The sequence below is a fragment of the Lemur catta genome, chromosome 1, assembly GCF_020740605.2.
Source record: "Lemur catta isolate mLemCat1 chromosome 1, mLemCat1.pri, whole genome shotgun sequence".
NCBI lineage: Eukaryota > Metazoa > Chordata > Mammalia > Primates > Lemuridae > Lemur > Lemur catta.
Window position 1 is genome coordinate 232,647,216 of NC_059128.1, and position 21,094 is coordinate 232,668,309.

The following is a 21,094-nucleotide window of genomic DNA, read 5'->3' on the forward strand; positions in this document are numbered from 1 at the left end:
TAAATATGCATATAAGAATACTTTTCACTTTTAAATAAGTTCTCTTTTGAAGTATGTAACATTACCTGCTCCACACAGATTTGAAGGGTGGTGGATTTGCATCAGCATTACATTTGAGATTAACACCTTTTCTTCCTACAAACCAATTTCCATCATACCCTGTTACTGAAACTTCAGGAGCATCTATAAAATAAATAAATGCATGACATTTATTTTTGTTAATGATAGATGTGATATACAGTGATAAAGCACTAACACAACAGACTAAGCTTCAGAACAGGAATCATTTTTCCTTGCTCTCAATATATATAACCAACGTGGAAGGCAGTACTCAATAAATATTAGTTGACTGATGAAAGAAAGAGAGAAAGAAAGAGAGAAAGAAAGAAAGAAAGAAAGAGAGAGAGAGAGAGAGAGAGAGAGAGAAAGAAAGAAAGAAAGAAAGAAAGAAAGAAAGAAAGAAAGAAAGAAAGAAAGAAAGAAAGAAAGAAAAGAAAGAAAAGAAAGAAAGACAGACTGAATGAACGAATGGGCAAGTATCCCAACACCAGGCAATTATAGCATGTACAGGTGAAGTTATTAGGGATGCTGAATGTAAGAATATTCATAAACCAATAATCACCAAGAACAAATTATGAGTCCTACTATGAGAGATGTTGAGATATAGGAACAAAGCAAATACATTATAATACTTAATTTAATGCAACATGGCATTTAAATACCATGTAGGACCAAGTCATCATATAAAATGGTCTTTAAAGAGACATTTACCTAAAAGAAAATATTTCCTAAGAGATATCAAGTCAATTACAGAGATTGGATTCCCTATATTACAATTAATTAATATTCTATGGGCATGTGGAGATGTGACATAGACTTTCTAAGACTACAGACTAATACAGATAATTTACAACTAAAGTAAATTATCTAGGGCCTCAACTATAATAAAACATAAACTTTTATCCACTCAATGTACCCAAAGGTCTTTTGTGAAACAACTAGTTGAATGAACAAATTATCCATATCTAGTAGCAATATACATGTATAAGCTATAAAATCCAAACCATCATTTGTTTAGCTCCTAAGTGTTTGGTATCTACACAGACTCTGTATTCATAAAATTTACATTCTAATGTTAACAGTAATAGGGAAGACAACATTTAAAAATATTTAACTAAAATCTCTTATGAGGGAAAAGAAGAAAAAGAATAGGATGGTGAGAGAGAATATAAGAAGAAAGATTTAATTTAGATTGGGGATAGGGGAGGTCATGAAAGGCTTCCCTAAGGAAGTGCTAGTTACGCATGGTGTAGAGACTCTCCATCTTTCTCTGTGTGCTATGCAGAAAACCAGGTAAGTAGCACATGACCAGATGAAAGAGGTTAGAGAGAGACCAGTTCAGTCTTGAACTCTGCAAAAAAAGCCTGACTTCCTAGAAAGCAAAGTTTCCTGGAAAAAGTTGTAAAAAAAAATTAACTTTTACTAAGGTATACTTACTTCAGTAATTTAAAAAAAGAAATGTGTGCCTTTGATAAATACCAAGAATTAAAAAACGTTTTTGTAAGTTAAAAGTGGTACTAAAAAATGTTGCTACAGTCAAGATATCTGTAAGTTTAATCTCTTTTTCAAAAGGGAGAGAGGGTAGGCTTTAATGTATCCCCAAAGATTACCTCCAAATTTTGAGGTAAAAATTTGAGATATAAGACCTTATCTCTTTAAATTGCCATTCACATGTTTTATACATCACCAATTTAAAAAAGGAAAAAGTCATAACAACTCTAAGAAGTCATGACTACTCTTTTAGGAGCAAGTCAATAGATCAAATCCGTAATTATAAAGACTTAAACTAGAAGAAATACTTATATCTAGGATTGCACTCAAGCAAACAAAAAAAATTATAAATACAATAATAACAATAAAAATTAAAAATTACAAATTGAAGAAAATTTCAATCTTTATTAGGCACAGGGAAGGAAAAATATATAGATACAAGAAATATATTAATAGTACTCTTACAATTGGGAATTTTACAAGACAAAGGAAAAAGTTAAGTCTGTGAAAGCAAGGTAGGAAAGGGGGAAAAAAAAACTTTTTAATTGGATTCTCCAGAGAAGTGAGAAGAAAAGATGGCATTAGCATTTAAGAATACAATGGTAATAACAATTATATAACTATAGCTTCTCATATTTAATCCTATAAATGTTGAAAAAGATTTCTGGAATTAGTTTTAAAAACCAACCATACCAAGTGTAATAAATATGTGTACTTCAAAATTCTATGCATGTCGTACCAAGGACATGTCGTATCAAGAAAAAAAAGGAACAAAGAATAGAACTGCTTCAAAAACTTATCTAAATTTATAATCTGTGCATAGATGAAAATGAGAGCAGAATCTAAATACTTTTTTAATTTTATCTCTAATCTGCCTAATTTTTATTATCCTTGCTATAAGATATCTGCAACCATCACCTTTTCTCTTCCTCAAAATTTTAAAATGGTATACAAATCACCAAGAATATACCAAAAACTGAGAAACTTTATCAAAAAAGGAAAAGTAAATAGACATGAATATATAAACACACACACAGGAAAGTAACCCTTCACAAGTACAACATGGCTCAGCTTTGAACCTTACCTGCAATGGTTATTATCCCATGATGTCTTTAAAATATGGTTTTATCTACATGAGAATCTTCCAACATGATCAATAAGATTATGAATAGAAATAGTATGGAAAAATACATAGATTAGATTTTCAAACTAATTTATATGACTCTAAGGAAGTAAAAGATTCTTGCTAAAAGCAGCATAGGTAGCATCAATGCAACTGAATAATAGCTCAATTAATTATAATGAAGAAGTTGTTTATCACTAAGCATTGTACATTTTGAGGTACAAATCCACAACTCCCTTAAGTCCAGCCTATTTTTAAGACTTAAAAGGACCAAGTTACATAATTTCAAGTTGGAGAGCAACTTTAAAGTCACGTGTTCATCTTTAAAAAAACTGATAAAAAAATTTTTCTGGTTAAATGAAATTTCCATGAGAATATAAACAAAAAATAAAGAGGAAAGAAAAAATAATGTCAACAAGGAAAAGCTTTAGTAATATCTGAATACTACATATTAAAACTAAAAAGTCTGATAAAGAAATGAATGCATTAATGGAAGAAAATAAAATAAAATGCATGACTAATGTTGAAAATGCAAATGTTACCATTTACTTACACTGTATGTCTAATACGAAAGAATATCGGATGTCCTTTTCCAAGGCTGGATGTTTCACAACACAAGTAATTCGCCTTCCTCTAGCAAATCTGGTTGGAAACAGCTTGTATTGGCTGACAATCGTTGCTGTTTCATTTGGAAAAGAAGTTGTAGTAGATTCCATTTCACCAAGATCACCTTCCCAGTCAATATGTGCAACTGGTTTTCCAGTGGCTGCGATACAAACGGCTGCTACTGTTTCATTTCCTCCATCAATTAAAGAATCTGGCCCTTTTATCAGGCTCACAGTGGGTTCAACTGTTTAAATTTTTTAAAAAAAATTAGTTACATTCAAACAACAATATATTTACATCCTTCCAAGCCACATCTAGACATATTTCATAAGCTTAGGGACAACTGCATACAAAATCTACATACACTTTTAAGGTAATGCCATCATCAACTGCATTCTTGGAACAAGAGAAGATCATAAGCTAGGAAAAACAAGATGCCAAGATTTTATATAACCATTATAAAAATGGCTCTCCTTGATACATATATACATTATAGGAAAAATGAGATCCCTTCAAATTGATATATACAAAGATTTCTGTGAACTAGATTATAATTTCCCTATCAGATTAAAAATATTACTAATCCAAAAAGAAAAAAGCAGTTTTAATATATAATGCTTCATTTTACAACAAAAAAATTTTAAAGCAAATACTTAAAAAAAAAATAAGCTAGGATTATGAAAACTTCTATTAAAAAGTTAAAGGAAAAAAAAGTTTCCCTGAGCATACCCATAGGAGATGACAAATGTTTTTCTTGACCCAATGAGTGACTCAATAATTTCATTTAAAACACTGCCTTTTAAAATTTTCATTCAATAAATTTAAGAGGGATCTAAAATTTGGTATCACTAACAAGCTCCTAAGTGATGCCAATGCTGCAGTTCTACGAACCACATTTTAAACAGCTAGGGGTCTGAGAGTAGAAAGGAGGTGAAAAGAAGCCCATCCATTGTCTACTAAGCTAGCACTGCTGATAATATAAAACTCAAATTCCCCATCCTAGCATTCAAGTTACTTTACTGTGGTCCTACTCTACCTTTCTGGACTTTAATTCTTGTACTATATATAAATCTTTTGAACAGTCAACAAATTACTTATTCAGTGCTCCACTAAAGCAGGGTTCTCAACAGGGGGTGATTTCCCCCTACCTCCCACCACTCCAAGAGTATACTTAGCAATGTCTAGAGAGATTCCGAGTTTCACAACTGAGGTTGCTACTGGCAATTAGTGGGTAGAGGACATGGATACTGCTAAACACTCAACATTGGATCAGGCAGCTCACCACAACAAAGAATTCAAGCCCAAAATTTCAAAAACTTGAAGAAAAACTCTGTCTTAAGTACAGTCATCCATCAGTATATGGAAAGGATTGGCTTCAGGGCCCTTGAATATACCCAAATCTATGCATACTCAAGTCCCACAGACAGGCCTGCAGAACCCACATATAGGACAAGTCAGCCCTCTGTATATGCGGGTTTCACGTCCCAGGAATACTATATTTTCAATCTCTTTGTTTGAAAAAAATCTGTGCATAAGTGGAACTGCACAGCTCAAACCCATGTGGTTCATGGTTCAACTGTATATTGTTTTCTGCCTCCCTGCCTTGGCTCACGTACTTTTAATCCTAGAATAACATTTCCCCATTCTTTTATTTTTGCCAACCCAATACCGACCCACCACTGAAGGACTGGCTCAATTATTTCTTCTACAAAACATTTCTTGACTACCAAGTTCACCAATCCATTCCTATATCCTACTCAAATAACATTTATTCTATGACTTCTATACACCAGAAACTCTTACTGGCTTTGGGGATATAAAATTAAATTTTAATGCGCACAACTGCTGTTTGCCACATGTTTATAGTAGAGAAAACATATAATAAATAGTATGGTAACTGCTACAATAAAGATATGCTCAAAACACAATGATAAAAAGCAAAAAAACCCATCGGATTGGGGGAAGAGGGTCAAGAATGGCTTCTATATGTGATTTGTTGAATAATAGTTACATAGGAAAAATGCAGGAAGAAGAGACAGGAGGAAAAAGGCAGCAATCCAGGCAGAAGGAGAAGCACACATAAACACAGGTTAACAGAACTGCAAATAGTTTATTATGACTTCAAGATTTGCATTGTTGAAAGAGGAGCAGCAAGGGATTGAATAGACAGAAGTAGGCATGGACAAAATCACAGATATTGCAACATAATGAAGTTTTAAGCCAATTGTATTGTATTAATTTAGAGGAAACTACTATAATTTAAAGAAAAATAAAAATTAGCTTTATCCTCGTGAATTCTCTCTTTTACATGGAAAATATTTATTATTTTCTTGATACAGAACTTTGTGTGACTTTTTATTGATGTCTTGCACTTCATTTTTCAAATATTCTTGCCTTACTTACCTCCTAATCAGAAAATTTCTCCAAAGTATCAATCTCTTCAATGTAAATTATATTTTCCCACAGCTCTTAAGGCAGTGTTTTAAACATATTAAATCCTAAAATGTTTAATTTTATTTTTAAATAGCATCTCTCAACATGAAAAAATATACAAATTTGGATACAACTGCTTTTCTGTATGCCAGAGGCTCTAATATTATATTATTAAATATTAAGGGCTGTGAACTTGTTTAGTTCTCTGCAAACCAGACACTGAGAACAAGTAAGGCGTATAAAAGGTTTATTAGGGAGTAATACCTGGGAGAAAAGGTAAGAAGAAGGACCGAGTGGGGGGAGCTATCAGCAGACCTAACAAAGTCTTGTCAGGCCAAGGGAAAGATACAGAGCAAAGATTCCCATTAAAGGAGTCCCACATTGGGTGAAAATGTCCAGGTCTTCATTCCACTATCTTGTTCAACTGCTGGTCCCAAGAGAAACTTGCCCTCAGCTACCAATGCCTTGCTCAGTCATTGGCCTGAGAGCACCCACGAAAATAACATAACTTGAACTCAAATATATAAAATATCACCTATCAATAAAAAATAAAGTAAAATCTAAAAAAAAAACCATGATCTTAAGGGATACCCCTAGCAACTGGGCAATGAGTCTTTCTGAAGGAGAAAGAGCAGTATATCTCCATGTCTGCCACAGGTTACTAGTATTCCTTAATCCTTGTTATATTATTCCAAAAATACTTATCAGCATTTCCTAATTGGTTTACATTTCACTACAAGTGGCTACCTTAATGCTTACGTTTATTCAACATTTTATCATAAACTTTAAGAGTTATCAGATAAGAATGATAGAATATCATTATGTTTAACAACAGCACAAAATTCAAACAGCTAAGCAAATCTAAAATAGATGGAATAAAACCTGATACGAAAATTAAAACAGGAGGTGTCAATGGCTCCAAGAAGACAAACTCATTTTCTTAAAAAAATGGAAAATCTCAAGTAAAGATGATAATTTAATTAAAGGTTGAAAATTCGAGGGTAAGTAATGAAAATAAATATGTCATAGAAACTCAAGCACCTAGTATATAATTATAATGAAAACTCAGCACAATCTTTCATGAAGTAAAATAGCTAAAACTATGTAGCATTATATAGACAAGTAGGTATAGACAGATTTCATTTAAATTAAGAGAGCCTAGAATCTGAATTTTAAAACAGAATTTGAAAAAATCATATTTGAATTCTTTTACTTTAAATCTAAACTTAAATAAACTTTAAACCATTTTAAATTCTTGAAAATACTTTTATTATAATCCTTACCACCATCACCAAAATATTAAAGTCAAGCATACTTACCTAACACAGTTACGGTTGTAGAGGACTGGGCATTTCCAAGTGGGAATGTAACAGCTTTGCATATGTATTTTCCGGAGTCAGAGAATCCTATGTTATGTAGAGTAATTGTTGCATCATTAAGTGAATAGTTTTTAAACAAGACTCTTCCCTGATACTCTCCTTGAACAGAAAATCCATATTGAGGATGATGAACTGCAACAGTCTGTGAACTTTTACCATGTATTTTCTCCCATGAAATTTGTGTTATGGTTTCATTTACTTCAATTAAACACTTCAATGAAACATTCTTTCCCCATACCGCTGTGACATGTGGCTCCACAATAATTGGTCCAGCTAAGGCACCTATGTGGGGGAAAATACTGTAGTTTTTAAAACAGAAAAAAATTATGCTAACATATAATCTTTCTTCCTCCCTTCCTCCCCCACCTCTGTAGGGGTATGTGTGTGTGTGTACATTTATGACTGAATAATAAAAAGAAGTGAAAAGAGTAGATGTTCTCTCGGCTGGATGTGAGATTCAAAAAGTCAGGATCAAATACCCGCCAATATGTACTACATGTATATAATATTATTTTCATGAACACTTTTGGAAGAAAAAACAAAAAGTAAATTAAAGGACATATTTGACCATCAAAGGGATGACTGAGGATATAACAGAAAGGTACTGAATATTCAGTGACTATACTTAATCAGATACCCACTGATATGTACTACAATGGAAAAGGTACTGGATTTAGCCCAAGAATTAGCTTAGAAACAAGATCCTTCCCCAGTCAAGCTATCACCTGAGTTCCCAGCCCCCGCTGAAACTTTTGCAGCCTTGTGAGATGCTGATGCAGAAGACCCAGCTGAGCCATGCCTGGCCCACAGAAACTGAGAGATAATAAATGAATATTGTTTTAAAACGACTAAGTTTGGGGGCAATTTTTTACACAGCAATAGACAACTTATGTATATAGGACCTTTCAAACCAAGTATAATACCTAAGTATCTTCTTTTGAAGAATCCCAATATCAAAATTCTCTAATTAAAAATTAATTTAGAGACAAATTGCCAGAAAACATTAACAAAGAAATGCTTATATAAATTTGAAATCATTTTTTTTCCATTTGAGGGTAAAGAAAAAAAATTTCACAAGTAAAAATTAAAATGAAATGACATAAAACTTCTTCCATATAATATTTATTTCATTCCTAAAAGCAATGATGCAAAGCTTACTTTTTTTTTGAGGGAAATAAGACTAACATTCATGAATATTATAGTCAAGCAAGATACTGCTCATTTGACAAGCATATTAGAACATATGTAACAAGTCCTTGGAAAGTTTACCAATCACATATGAGGCCTGACAAAATAAAAAAAAAATATTCAGACTAAGAAGTAAACCATAATAAGCACGCTAAAATGGAAATCGTATAAACAATAAACAATATATTTAAAACTTAGTTATGTCGAATGAAAATAAATACTACTGGCCAATAAAAAGGAACATCCAACTAGAAATAGACTTTTGCAACTTTCACAACTTGACGAAGAACAGTCTACAAAAAATCCCACGACTAATATCATATTTAAAATTGTAAAAAACAAAACAAGAAAAAAACACAAAAAAATTAGAAGCCTTTCTGCTAAGATCAGGAACAAGGCAAGGATATCTTCTCTCGCTTCACCATCATACTGGAGATCCATGCTAATGTAATAAGAATAGAAAAGGCAATAAAAAGTATACTGATTAGGAAGGAAGAAATAAAAACTGTCTTTGTTCACAGGTGACAAAATACTCCTGGAGCTAGTAATCAATTACATTAAGGTTGCAGGATTCAAAGTTACTAAACAAAAGTCAACCACTTTCTTATATACCACCAATGAACAAGTGGAATTTGAAATTAAAACACAGTATCACTTACATTAACACCCTGATTATGCTTAGTTATGAAATATGTTTAAGATCTATTTGCAGATAACTACCAAACTCTGACAAAAATTAAAGGACTAAATAAATGGAAAGATATTCCATGTTCATGGATAGAAAGACTTGATATTGCCAAGATGTCAGTACTTCCCAACTTATTTATGGAGGCAATGTAACCTCAATCAAAATCTCAGCAAGTTCTTTTGTGGCTATCAAAAGACTAATTCTACAATTTATATGGAGAGGCAAAAGACCCAGAATAGTTAACACAATATTTAAAAATAAGGACTGACACTATCTGACTTCAAGACTTACTACAAAGCTATAGTAATCAAGACAGTGTGGTATTGGTAAAAGAACAGACAGACCAGTAGAGTAGAATAGAACCCCAAAACAGATCCACATAAATATAGTCAACTGGTCTTTGACAAAGAGGAAAAGCAATGTACTGGAGAAAAGACAGTATTTTCAACAAATGGTTCTTGAACAACCAGACATCCACATACAAAGAAATAAGTCTAGACAAAGACCTTAAAACCATCACAAAAATTAACTCAATATGGATCACAGATCTAAATGTAAGATGCAAAACTATAAAACTCCTAGAACATAGCAAAAAATCTAGATGACCTTACGTATGACAATGACTTTGTAGATACAATGCCAAAGGCAGAGTCCATAAAAGAAATAACTGATAAGCAGGACTTCTAAAATTCCTGTTCTGCAAAACACAGTCAACAGAATGAAAAGACAAGCCATACCTGAAGTTAGCAATATTGAATAAGAGCATTCAGCTGCCTGAGTGGAGGCATGGAGAAGGCAGAGAGTAAGCTTTAAAGTGGGCTGGACATTTTACCAAGCAAGCACAATTAAAAGAAAAATAGGCAAGGAGTTGATGGTTGTAGGTAAAGGAGTAGTTTCTAATGATAGACTACAAACTTTAAGCTGGTCAAGAAGGAAAGAAAAAAAAGTAGGATCAAAGGATTATAGAAACCAATATAGTTAAAAATTATTGAAAATGAGGTGCTAAATAGAATGAGGTAGAAAATGGGACATGAGGGCTGGACGGTGGGAAAGTCAATTTCTCTGGGACTCAGTCTTCATATTTATAAAATGTCTCATCACCTTACAATTGTACATTCTTGAAAACTGTCAGGAGTTTTACATATACCATTTCATTTGATCTCCAAACCCCATCCCTCCCCAAAAAAATCACATAGGTATATACATAATTTTTTTTTCCATATTACACATCAAGAATCAAAAAGGTTAAGACTTACCCTGAGTCATATAAATAATAAGAGACAGTGCCATTTGCCATAATCCAGAGGATGAGGGAAGGTTTTGCAAAAGGTGACTTTTAAGCTGTGTCTTGAAGGGTTATATTTTAATAGGCTGAAAAGACCATTCCAAGTTAAGTAAAGATCCAGTATGAAGTCAAAACAGAAGTACAAATAAGACCAGAAAGAAAGGCTGAATAAAAACATGGGGGAAGGCCAATAATCAAAATTAACAAAAAAGAACTAGAACTAAAGTCTTCTAATTACCCTTTGGCACAGTGCTTGGGATTTCCTAGAAAGGTACTGTTCCAACTACTAATCACGTGTGGCTATTTAAATTTAAATTAATTGAAATTAAACAAAATGTAAAATTTAGGTTTTCAGTTACATTATCATATTTCAAGTGCTCAACTGTCATGTATGGCTAGTGACTACTGTACTGAGAAATATAGCTATGTAACATTTAGATCACTGCAGGAAGTGCTAGATAGCGTACTTCCATAAAGGTCAACTTCCTTTCTTACTATAGGTCTATGTTTTTTACAAAGCTAAAAAATTCATTTTCAAATAGTTACTTTTTAAGTTTACATTTCTATAATAATGACTTACATATAACCAATACAGTGAGTAGCAGGTGCAGAAAACAGCAAATTTCTACTTAAATATTTCCTATACATTAACACTAAAGTTCATCTATTGTATTATATCTTTAATAATCTTCAAGTAGCAATTTCAGGCTTTATTAAAATGCTCTAAAATGTAGTTTTCACTATCTCTTCTCTACCAGTCACCACCTTATAATTTCAAAGAAGGACAACATATTGATTTAATCAACCAACATAAATGTTCTAAATAGAACATTTGAATTTATGCCTAAAAGCAAAATTTCTTCATATTTTCAAAATATTTAATATAAGCTCAAATTTTATATCAGGAAGAGGCCTCATGGGTATCTGATCTAACCTCATTTTACAGATACAGTGAAGTAATCTGCCCTTATCATATGACTCATTAGTAGCAAAACATAGACAACAAGAAGCCTCCTGGCTTTGAACAATATTGTTCCCAACTTTCTCATGCTGAGCACATCATAAGTAAAATCTGAACATTTTACAGAAAGACACCCTAGAAGAGCAATTAGTTGGGACATTCAAAAACTCAGCGATTTTCAAACTAAAAAAGTGGAGAGGGAATGCACGTCTTCAGTTAGTACTACTTCCATCTACCGTAGGTGAAATGCATGAGAGATAGGGCTTACTTAACAATTATTAAGAATCTGGATAGAGGAAAGATGGCAGATGAGAGACACCACCAGCCAGAGCATCTCTGCAAGGAGAAATTTTAGATCAAAGAGGAGAGAAACACACAGACAAACATAGATCAGATGAGGGTTGGAAGGAAGGGCACCTGAACCTACAGGAGACTCCACAGGAAGAGGCTGCAGAGCAGAAATGGAAGGAGAAAGGCATCAGTGGGGTTTAAGCCCTGAGAGGCTTGGAGACTAGTGAGAAGGGTAGGTGGAGTGGTTAAAATTTCCCTCTCTTGCATCTCTGACTGTTGGTGGGCTCCCGAGCTGCTGGAGAGACCTGCTGCCACCAGTTAGTGGAGAGCTTCTTGCGGACAGGGCACCAGGCTCCCAGCCCCCCCGGGGGACGCCTCCTGCCCCACAGACCAGAGCTGGTCGGCAGGTGCCATATTGCTTCTCTACCCACCAGGTGCCTTTGTGGACTCTACCCCTCAAGTTCCATCTTGCTTGTTCCCACACAAACATTTCCCAACTCCAGCCCAGACTGTAGGAGCCACAGGGGTCCAGTAGGTCCTGGGTGGTATGTGTGACTCCAGAGTCAAATTATTCTGGGCTACTGCCACCCGGAGAGAGGGTCAGAGACAACCAGTGTGCAGACCTTCCTCCACCTAGAGCTTTATTCTCCCATTCTCATCACCACTTGCAGCTGCCGAGATAGACAATTTCTCCACCACATGGAGGCAACCACAGGGAACAGGGCTCAGATGTTTACTTTTGGGGTCCTGCAGTAGACTGAGGGGTGCTCAGACTGTGAGCTCCCTAACTGCTGGCCCTTCCTGTGTTGCTTACCTGGTGACTCCAACAGAGTGGGGTTTTACATCCTGAGGAGGAGGGACATTGAACCAGCTTGGGCACTATGTGCGGTGACTTGGGACCAGCATTCTTCTCCCTAGCATGGACAGGGATTGATCTCCAGGGCCCTGGGGACAGGCCCACAGGCCAGATTCCATACACCCAGGTCTCTATAGCATTGCCCAGGGGCACAGAGGGGACATGTGTGAATTAGTCTTGTGAGGTGGGGGAGCCTGAAGGGACAGATCAGGGGGAGAGTGCAGTATGTGTGGGTTCTAGCAGCGGCATGCTTGCGGGGCATCCCTCCTCCCATAGGAGGGCCGTGGTCCCAGCTCAGGCTGTGATCCTGTGCAGGGAACCTCCCAGCCAGTATCACAGTCCTGGGGCAGTTCAGCTGGCTTCAGTTTCTGCCTGTCGACAGAGGCCCAGGAGAAACTGCAGAATAGGGAAGGGTGGAAAGGAGCAAGGCCTGCTCCAGACGACCAGACTGCCAGACTCAGACAGCCCCACCTCTACACACAGACTTTCTGGTTGAGTGGGGCCAATTCAGCCCCTCCCTGGCAGCTTTTCTCAGAGGCAGGGTACAGACCTTTGATCCCTGTTAGAGCATTTGTGGAGTCTGAGTGCAGGCTCACCCAATCCAGCCACCACCAGCCTTACTCCCCCACCTGTACTAGCTGAAGTGGAGAATAAAGACACAACTGGAAGTCCCTGGGCGCCCGCCACAACCTGGGGCACTAGAACGGTTCTCCTGAGGAATTAGAGCTGGTCGGAAGACCCAATAAAAACAACATTGCTATTTGTCCCTTCTTAGAAGCGCCATCTACTGACAGGTCAATTTGCATGCCCTTTTACTGCATTTACTCGATCATCATACAGGGTGTGGTGAATTCCTATCTACAAGCACAACCTATTGGCTCAACACTAAACTAGGTGTGTCATTACCTAAACAAAAGAAAATCCAAAGGTAAGAAGCAATAGCTGGTCCAGATGAGAAAGAATCAGAGAAAGAACCCCAGAAGTAAGAAAAATCAAAGCAAAGGACACCCCCAAAAAGAACCATCACCACTCTGGCAATGAAGAATTTCGAACATGTATTGTAAGTAAACTCAATAAAATACAAGATAAAATGGAAACATAACACAAAGAAACCACAAAAAGAATGAGGAAATGAATGAAAAATTCACTAGACAAATTAAAATATTAAAGAAAAACCAAACAAAACTTCTGGGAATGAGAAATTTATTCAAGGAATTTCAAAACACAGTGGAATGCTTTAATAATAGGTTAGACCAAGAAGAAGAAAGAATCTCAGACACTGAAGAAAACACCTTTCAATTAAACAAGTCAGTCGCTGAGACAGAGCAGAGAAATAAGAGAAAGGAACAAAGCCTATAAGAAATGTGGGATTATGTGAAGAGGCCTAACATAAGAATCATAGGCATCCCTGAGGGTGAAGAAGAAAATACACAAAAGTTGGATAATCTATTTGAGGGAAAAATAGAAGAAAAATACCCTGGCCTTGACAGAAATCTAGATACTCAGGTGCAAGAAGCTTAAAGGACTCCTGAGAGATTCATCACAAAGAGGCAAACACAACAACACATAGTCATCGGACTGGCAAACATAAACATGAATGACAAGCCATAAGGTGGAAAGTAGCAGGCAACCTACAAAGGAAAACCAAGCAGACTAACTGCAGACCTCTCAACTTAGACCTTACAAGCCAGAAGAGACTAGGGCCCCAATCTCAGTCTTCTAAAACAGAATAATGGCCAGCCTAGAATTTTGTATCCTGCAAAACTAAGTTTCTTATACAAAGTAGAAATAAAGACCTTTTCAGACAAGCAAACATTGAGGGAATTCGTCAAGACAAGACCTGCCCTCCAGGAAGTACTCATACAGCAATACAACTGGATCAGCACAATAGACACTCATCAGTGTACAATTATCCAAAAGTGAAAGGTCAAAGGCCACATACCACAATGGCGCAAGACATAACACAAAGCAACAAAGTTTTACTTAACAGGATGAACAGAAATCCATTCCACTTAACAATTCTTTCAATAAATGGCTTGAATTGCACACTGAAGAGACATAAGCCGGCCGAATGGATAAATATACACAAGCCAAGTATCTGCTGTCTTCAGGAAACACATCTAACCCACAAGGATTCCTCACACTCAAGGTGAAGGGATGAAAAATAATATTCCACACAAATGAAAACCAAAAGAAAGGTGGCATAGCACTTCTCATTTCTGGTAACTTAGTCTTCAAATCAACAAAGATAATGAAAGACAAAGATGGTCATTATATAATGGTAAAAGAAATAACTCAACACAAAGATATAACAATTCTAAATATTTATGCACCTACTCAGGTGCACCTAGATTCATAAAACAAATCCTACTTGATCTAAACAAAAAGATAAAACAGCAACACCATAATAGCCCGGGACTTCAACATCCCTCTAACAAAACAGGATAGCTCCTCCAAGGCAAAAATAAACAAAAAAACAATGGGATTAAAGAGGACTCCAGGACAAATGGGACTAACAGACATTTACAGAACATTCTACCCCAAAACCACTGCACATACATTTTTCTCATCAGCTCATGGAACATTCTTTAAGACTGATCATATCCTGGGCCACAAAACATGTCTCAACACATTTAAAAAACAGAAATTATACCATACATATTCTCAGACCACAGTGGAATAAAATTAGAAATCAACAGAAGCACTCATCTCTACAGAAAGTCATATAAATTTAAACAATCTACTGCTGAATGATAGTCAGTTCAAGGAGGAAATTAAGATGGAAATCAAAAGATTCTTTGAACTAAATGATAGAGGGGACACAAGTTACCAAAATCTGTGGGACACAGCGAAACCAGTCCTGAGGGGAAAATTTGTAACAATAAATGCCTACATCCAAAACACAGAAAAATCACAAATCAACAATCTAATGAATTGTCTCAAAGAACTGGAAAAGGATGAGCAAACCAGTCCCAAAACCAGCAGAAGAAAAGAAATAACCAAGATAATAGTAAAACTACATGAAATCAACAACAAAAAACTATACAGAAGATTAATGAAAAAAAAAAAAAATTGGCAAGCCTCTCACTAGATTAACCAGAAGCAGAAAAACAAGGACTCTAATAAGCTCAATCAGTAATGAAAAAGGAGAAATTACAACTGATACCACAGAAATACAAACTATCATCTATGAATAATATGAAAATCTCTATGCACATAAACTTGAAAACATAGTAGAAATGGACAAACTCATCAAAACACACAGCTTCCCTAGGCAGAATCAGAAAGAAACAAAATTCCTGAACAGACCAATATCCACTACCAAAATTGAAGCAGCAACAGAAAACCTTCCTAAAAAAAAAAAAAAAAAGTCCCGGAACACATGGTTTCAAACCCAAATTTTACCAGACCTACAAAGAAGAACTGGTGCCTATCCTGCAGAAATTTTACCAGAACATCAAGAAGAAAGGAATCCTCCCCAACATGTTTTGAGAAACCAACATCACTCTGATGCCAAAGCCAAGAAAGGATTCAACAAAAATAGAAAACTACCAACCAATATACCTAATGAATATACATGCAAAAATTCTCAATAAAATCCTAGCAAACCAAATTCAGTTGCTTATGAAAAAAATAATCCATCACAACCAAGTGGGTTTCATCCCAGGGATGCAGGGATGGTTGAACATACACACATCTATAAAAGTAATTTACCAAATAAATAGAAGTAAACACAAGGATCATATGATCTGCTCAATAGACATAGAAAAAGCATTAGACAAAATTCAGCATCCTTTTATAAAAAAAACACTTAACAAAACAGGCATAGATGGGCCCTAACTTAAAATGATAAAAGCCATATATGACAAACCCACAGCGATAATCATACTGAACAGGGAAAAACTGATAGCATTCCTGCTTAGAACTGGAACCCAACAAGGGTGCCCTCTATCATCACTTCCATTCAACATAGTGCTAGAAGTCCTAGCCAAAGCAATCAGACAAGAGAAGGAAATCAAGGATATCCAAATGGGGGCAGAAGAGGTCAAACTATCACTCTTTCCTGGTGATATGATCTTATATCTAGAAAACCCTAAATATCTGCCATGAGACTACTGGAATTGATAAACAAATTCAGCAAAGTCTCAGGTTACAAAATCAATGTACAGAAATCAGTAGCATTCCTATACGCCAACGACAGTCAAACTAAGAACCAAATCAAAGACTCAATAGCAACAACAAAAAAATGAAATACTTAGAAATATATTTAACTAAGGAGGTGAAAGACCTCTACAGGGATAACTACAAAACACTGAGGAAGGAAATAGTGGAGGACGTAAACAGATGGAAAACCATAACATGCTCCTGCATCGGCAGAATCAACACTGTTAAAATGTCTATACTACCCAAAGTGACCTACAGATTCAATGCAATCCCTATTAAAATACCAACATCATTTTTCACAGACCTAGAAAAAATAATTCTATGCTTTGTATGGAATCAGAGAAGACCCCTTATACCCAAGGCAACCTTAAGCAAAAAGAACAAATTGGGAGGCATCAATTTATCAGACTTCAAGCTATACGGGGCTAAAGTAACCAAAACAGCATAGTACTGGCACAAGAATAGAGACACAGACCAATGGAACAGGACTGAGAACCTAGATATACAACCACCCTCATATAGCCATCTGACCTTTGACAAGGCAGACAAAAATATAACACTGGAGTAAAGAATCCTTATTCAATAAATGGTCCTGGGAAAACTGGATAGCCACATGCAGAAGACTAAAACAGGATCTGCACCTCTCACAAAAATCAATTCACGATAGATAAGAGACTTAAACGTAAGTCATGAAACCATAAGAATTCAAGAAGAAAATATTGGAAAATCTCTTATAGACATTGGACTACACAAAGAATTTATGAAGACGACACCACAGGCAATCACAGCAAAAACAAAAATAAATAAATGGAACCTGATCATATTAAGAAGCTTCTGCACAGCCAAGGAAACTATCATCAGAGCAAATAGACAACCTACAGAATGGGACCAATATTTGCATGCTACACATCTGATAAAGGGCTGATAAGTAGAATCTATATAGAACTCAGGAAAATCAACAAGACAAAAATAAAGCAACTCCATTAAAAACCGCTCAAAGGACATGAACAGAAATTTTTCAAAAGAAGACAAATGGCCAAAATGTGCAAAAATGCTCAACATCTCTAATCATCAGGGGAATGCAAATCAAAACCACAATTAGATATCAATTAACTCCAGTGAAAATGCATTTTATTGAAAAATCCCAAAACAACAAATGTTGCCACAGACGCAGAGAGATGGGAACACTCATACACTGCTGGTGGGATTGTGGGCAAACCAGTACAACCTCTACGGAAATTAATACGGAGATACCTCAAAGAACTCAAAGTAGAACTACCATTTGATCCAGCAATCCCACTACTGGTTATTTACCCAAAGGAATAAAAGACATGCTATAAAAAACATATCTGCACTCGGTTGTTCACAGCAGTACAATTCACAATTGCAAAGATGTAGAAACACCAAAATGTCCATCAATACATGAGTAGATTTATAAAATGCGGTATTTGTATACCATGGAGTATTACTCAACTATAAAAAAAAATGATGAACTAATCCCTCTTTGTACTATCCTGGATGGAGCTGGAGCCCATTGTTCTTAGTGAAGTATCACAAGAGTGGAAAAACAAGCACCACATGTACTCACCATTAAACTGTTAGTAATGGATCAATACTCATGTGCATATATGGAAGTAACATTCATAGGGTGTTATGCAGGTAGTAGCGGGGAGAAGGGGATGGGCAAATTCACACCTAATGGGTACGGTGTGCGATGTCTGGGGGTTGGATATGCTTGTAGCTCTGAAGTGGGCAGTGCTACAGGCAATATATGTAACCAAAGTGTTTGTACCCCTGTAATACTCTGAAATAAAAAAAAAAAAAGAATCTGCTGGTTCAATTCTCATTTCAACCTATAAATTGTTGCATTAGTATTTAAAAATTCAAATGTGTTTTGATCCTAGTAATAGAATGTATTCCCTAAATTTTACATGAATTATATTACAGGCCTGAATCCCTTATCTGAAATGCTTACAATGAGAAGGGATTTGGATTTTTGATTTTGGAATATTTTCAAATACATGATGACATATCTTGAGGATAGGACCAAAGCTGAAACACCAAATTCTTTATCTTTCTTATATACCTTATACATACCAGCTTAAATGTAATTTTATATTAGGTTATTAAGTATCTAATGTCCAATTTTCTTAACTACTAAGTTTGACAGTTGATATCTCTGGCATTTCAGCTTGACACTTCTTGTTTTCTGTTTACTGTGAAGGTACATCCTCATTCTTTTCAAAGTTTTTTTTAAGAACAATTCTTATGAATCCATGGATAAGCCAAAAATTCATGTTATCTTTGAATATGAGTTCCATCATAGAACGAATGTTGCACAGACAGCTTGAAATATCAACAAAGTGGGAAGGACGTGGCTAATGAACACATAGTATCTCGATGGTCTGAGAAGTTCCGTTCCGGTGATTTTAATCTTGAAAATGAAACTTGTGGGCAACCTGAGACCAAGGTGGATAACGATGAGCTGAAAGCTGTGGTGGAAACAAATCCATCTCAACCTACACGTGAATTAGCCCCAAGGTTTGACATTACTATTCCAACAATACTGGACCATTTGAAACAAACCGGCAACGTAAAGAAGCTGGACAGATGGGTTCCACATGAATTAAATGAGCATCAGAAGAAAAATCATCTTGAAGCTTGCCTCTCTTTGCTGTCACGACATGAAAGTGAACCATTTCTACACCGTATTGTGACATGTGATGAAAAATGGATTCTTTTTGACAATCACAAGTGGTCAGCACAATAGTTGGATAAAGATGAAGTGCCAAAACACAGTCGAAAACCGAAAATTCATCAAAAAAAGCTAATTGGTGGTCCAGAACTGGTATTATCCACTATAGCTTCATCAAACCTGGTCAACCAATTACAGCAGATGTCTACAGCAACCAATTGGATGAAATCATGAGGATGCTTGCAATTAAGCAGCCATGATAACAGACAGGCCAATCCTCTTGCAAGACAATGCTCGACCAGTGTCACAGAAACAATGCTTCTCAAACAACACAGGCTGGACCTGGAAACTCACTGTCATCCACCGTTTTCCCCAGACCTTGGACCAACTGACTACCACTTCTTCCAGTCTTTGGACCACTTCTTGCAAAGAAAAATACTTAATGTTCATCAAGCTGTGGAAAACACCTTTTGCAATTTCATTACCACTTTCTCTCTGTACTTGTTTGCTGCTGGCATAAACAAGCTACCACTGAGAGGGTAAAACTGTGTCGACAGTTTAGGTGCATGCTTTGATTAATTACACTGCTTCTTGTTTGAGATATAATAAACTAAACTTTTGATTCAAAATCAGACCTTTCATATTTAATGACCTAATACAATATTTTTAAAAATTTTATGCATGAAACAAAGTTCATGTTCACTGAACCATCAGAGAGCAAAGGTGTCAGGTATGGAAACTTCCACTGTGGTGTCATGTTAGAGCCCAAAAAGTTTCAGATCTTGGAGCATTTTGAATTATGGCTTTTCGGATGAGGGAAGCTCAGTCTGACTCTTAGGCTTTACTGTAATTCCAGTGGTAAAATTTATAATCAACAGTAAGTAATGTTCAAACAAAGGAATTAAGTTTTTTCAACCATACTTATGAATTTACTTCTGAATCTTTAATTTACTTGGAACTTATTGTATGTGGTACCTAAAAACAGACAGCCTGTAGACATGTAAATAATATCATTCTCTGAAGCAGACATTGCAAGCAAGTAATGCTTTAAAGACACTAATCCATCAATTTTCATAAATGATAGCCTCGTGTAATGATCCAGGTAAAAATCTGTACATACGTGTCAACATGCATTAATAATCCAAAAATCTCAAACTTATTGTTTTAAAGAGGCATGTCTACACAAGTACATGGGACTTATGGTTCAGCAGTATACATACTTCTCAGACCTAAGAATGAAACTTAAAACTGTGGACATACATCCATCCCCTCCCCCCACCCCGCAGGCGCACTGTCTGGAGAATGGACACGCTTGAGGCTCTGACTCAGGGGGATGGGCGGGACACAGACAATGCATATAACCCGAGCTTTTGTACCCCCATGAAGAGCTGAAATAAAAAAAAAAATAAAGTAAACAACAAAATATTGATATTAAATGTTATTGATTAAAAAAAAACTGTGGAGAAGTAACAGCATGGAGGAAAAAAAGCAACAACTTTAGAACTAGACTAAAAACTACATTCAAGAACACATTGTGACTCTGGGTACCTGAGCTATTTTATCACCTACAAAATGGGACTATTATTATCTAATTAACAAGGCCTCAGTAAAATGTAAAAGAAAACACTCAAACATTGAAGTGGGTACTAACTAAGCAATAAAGGAAGAATTGCTAGAATTGCTTGAGGGCCAGTAGAAACTAAGGCCTGATTCTGTACTGGCACTAATCTGCATGGTTATATGATTCCCTACCACCTCCAGCATCCCTAGTAACTGGGAAGTAATCACAGAGAATGTGGAGAGCAGAGCAGGACTTAAGAGTTACATTTTGCAAGGCTGCTGTAACTGAAAAACACTGGGTTGTGCAATTAGAT

At 35.8% G+C, this 21,094-nt stretch overlaps 1 protein-coding gene across 2 annotated transcripts in view; it reads right to left on the minus strand.

Moving 5' to 3' along the window:
* The window catches only part of NECTIN3 (nectin cell adhesion molecule 3), a 111,548-nt gene that overhangs the window by 62,706 nt on the left and 27,748 nt on the right, over positions 1-21,094 (minus strand). For both annotated transcript variants that reach the window (XM_045540335.1, XM_045540334.1), the window contains exons 2-4: positions 7,033-7,374; positions 3,228-3,524; positions 66-183 (exon numbers count right to left, since the gene is read on the minus strand). In XM_045540335.1, coding sequence (XP_045396291.1) covers positions 66-183; positions 3,228-3,524; positions 7,033-7,374 — 757 coding nt within the window. The remainder of the gene's footprint in view (positions 1-65; positions 184-3,227; positions 3,525-7,032; positions 7,375-21,094) is intronic.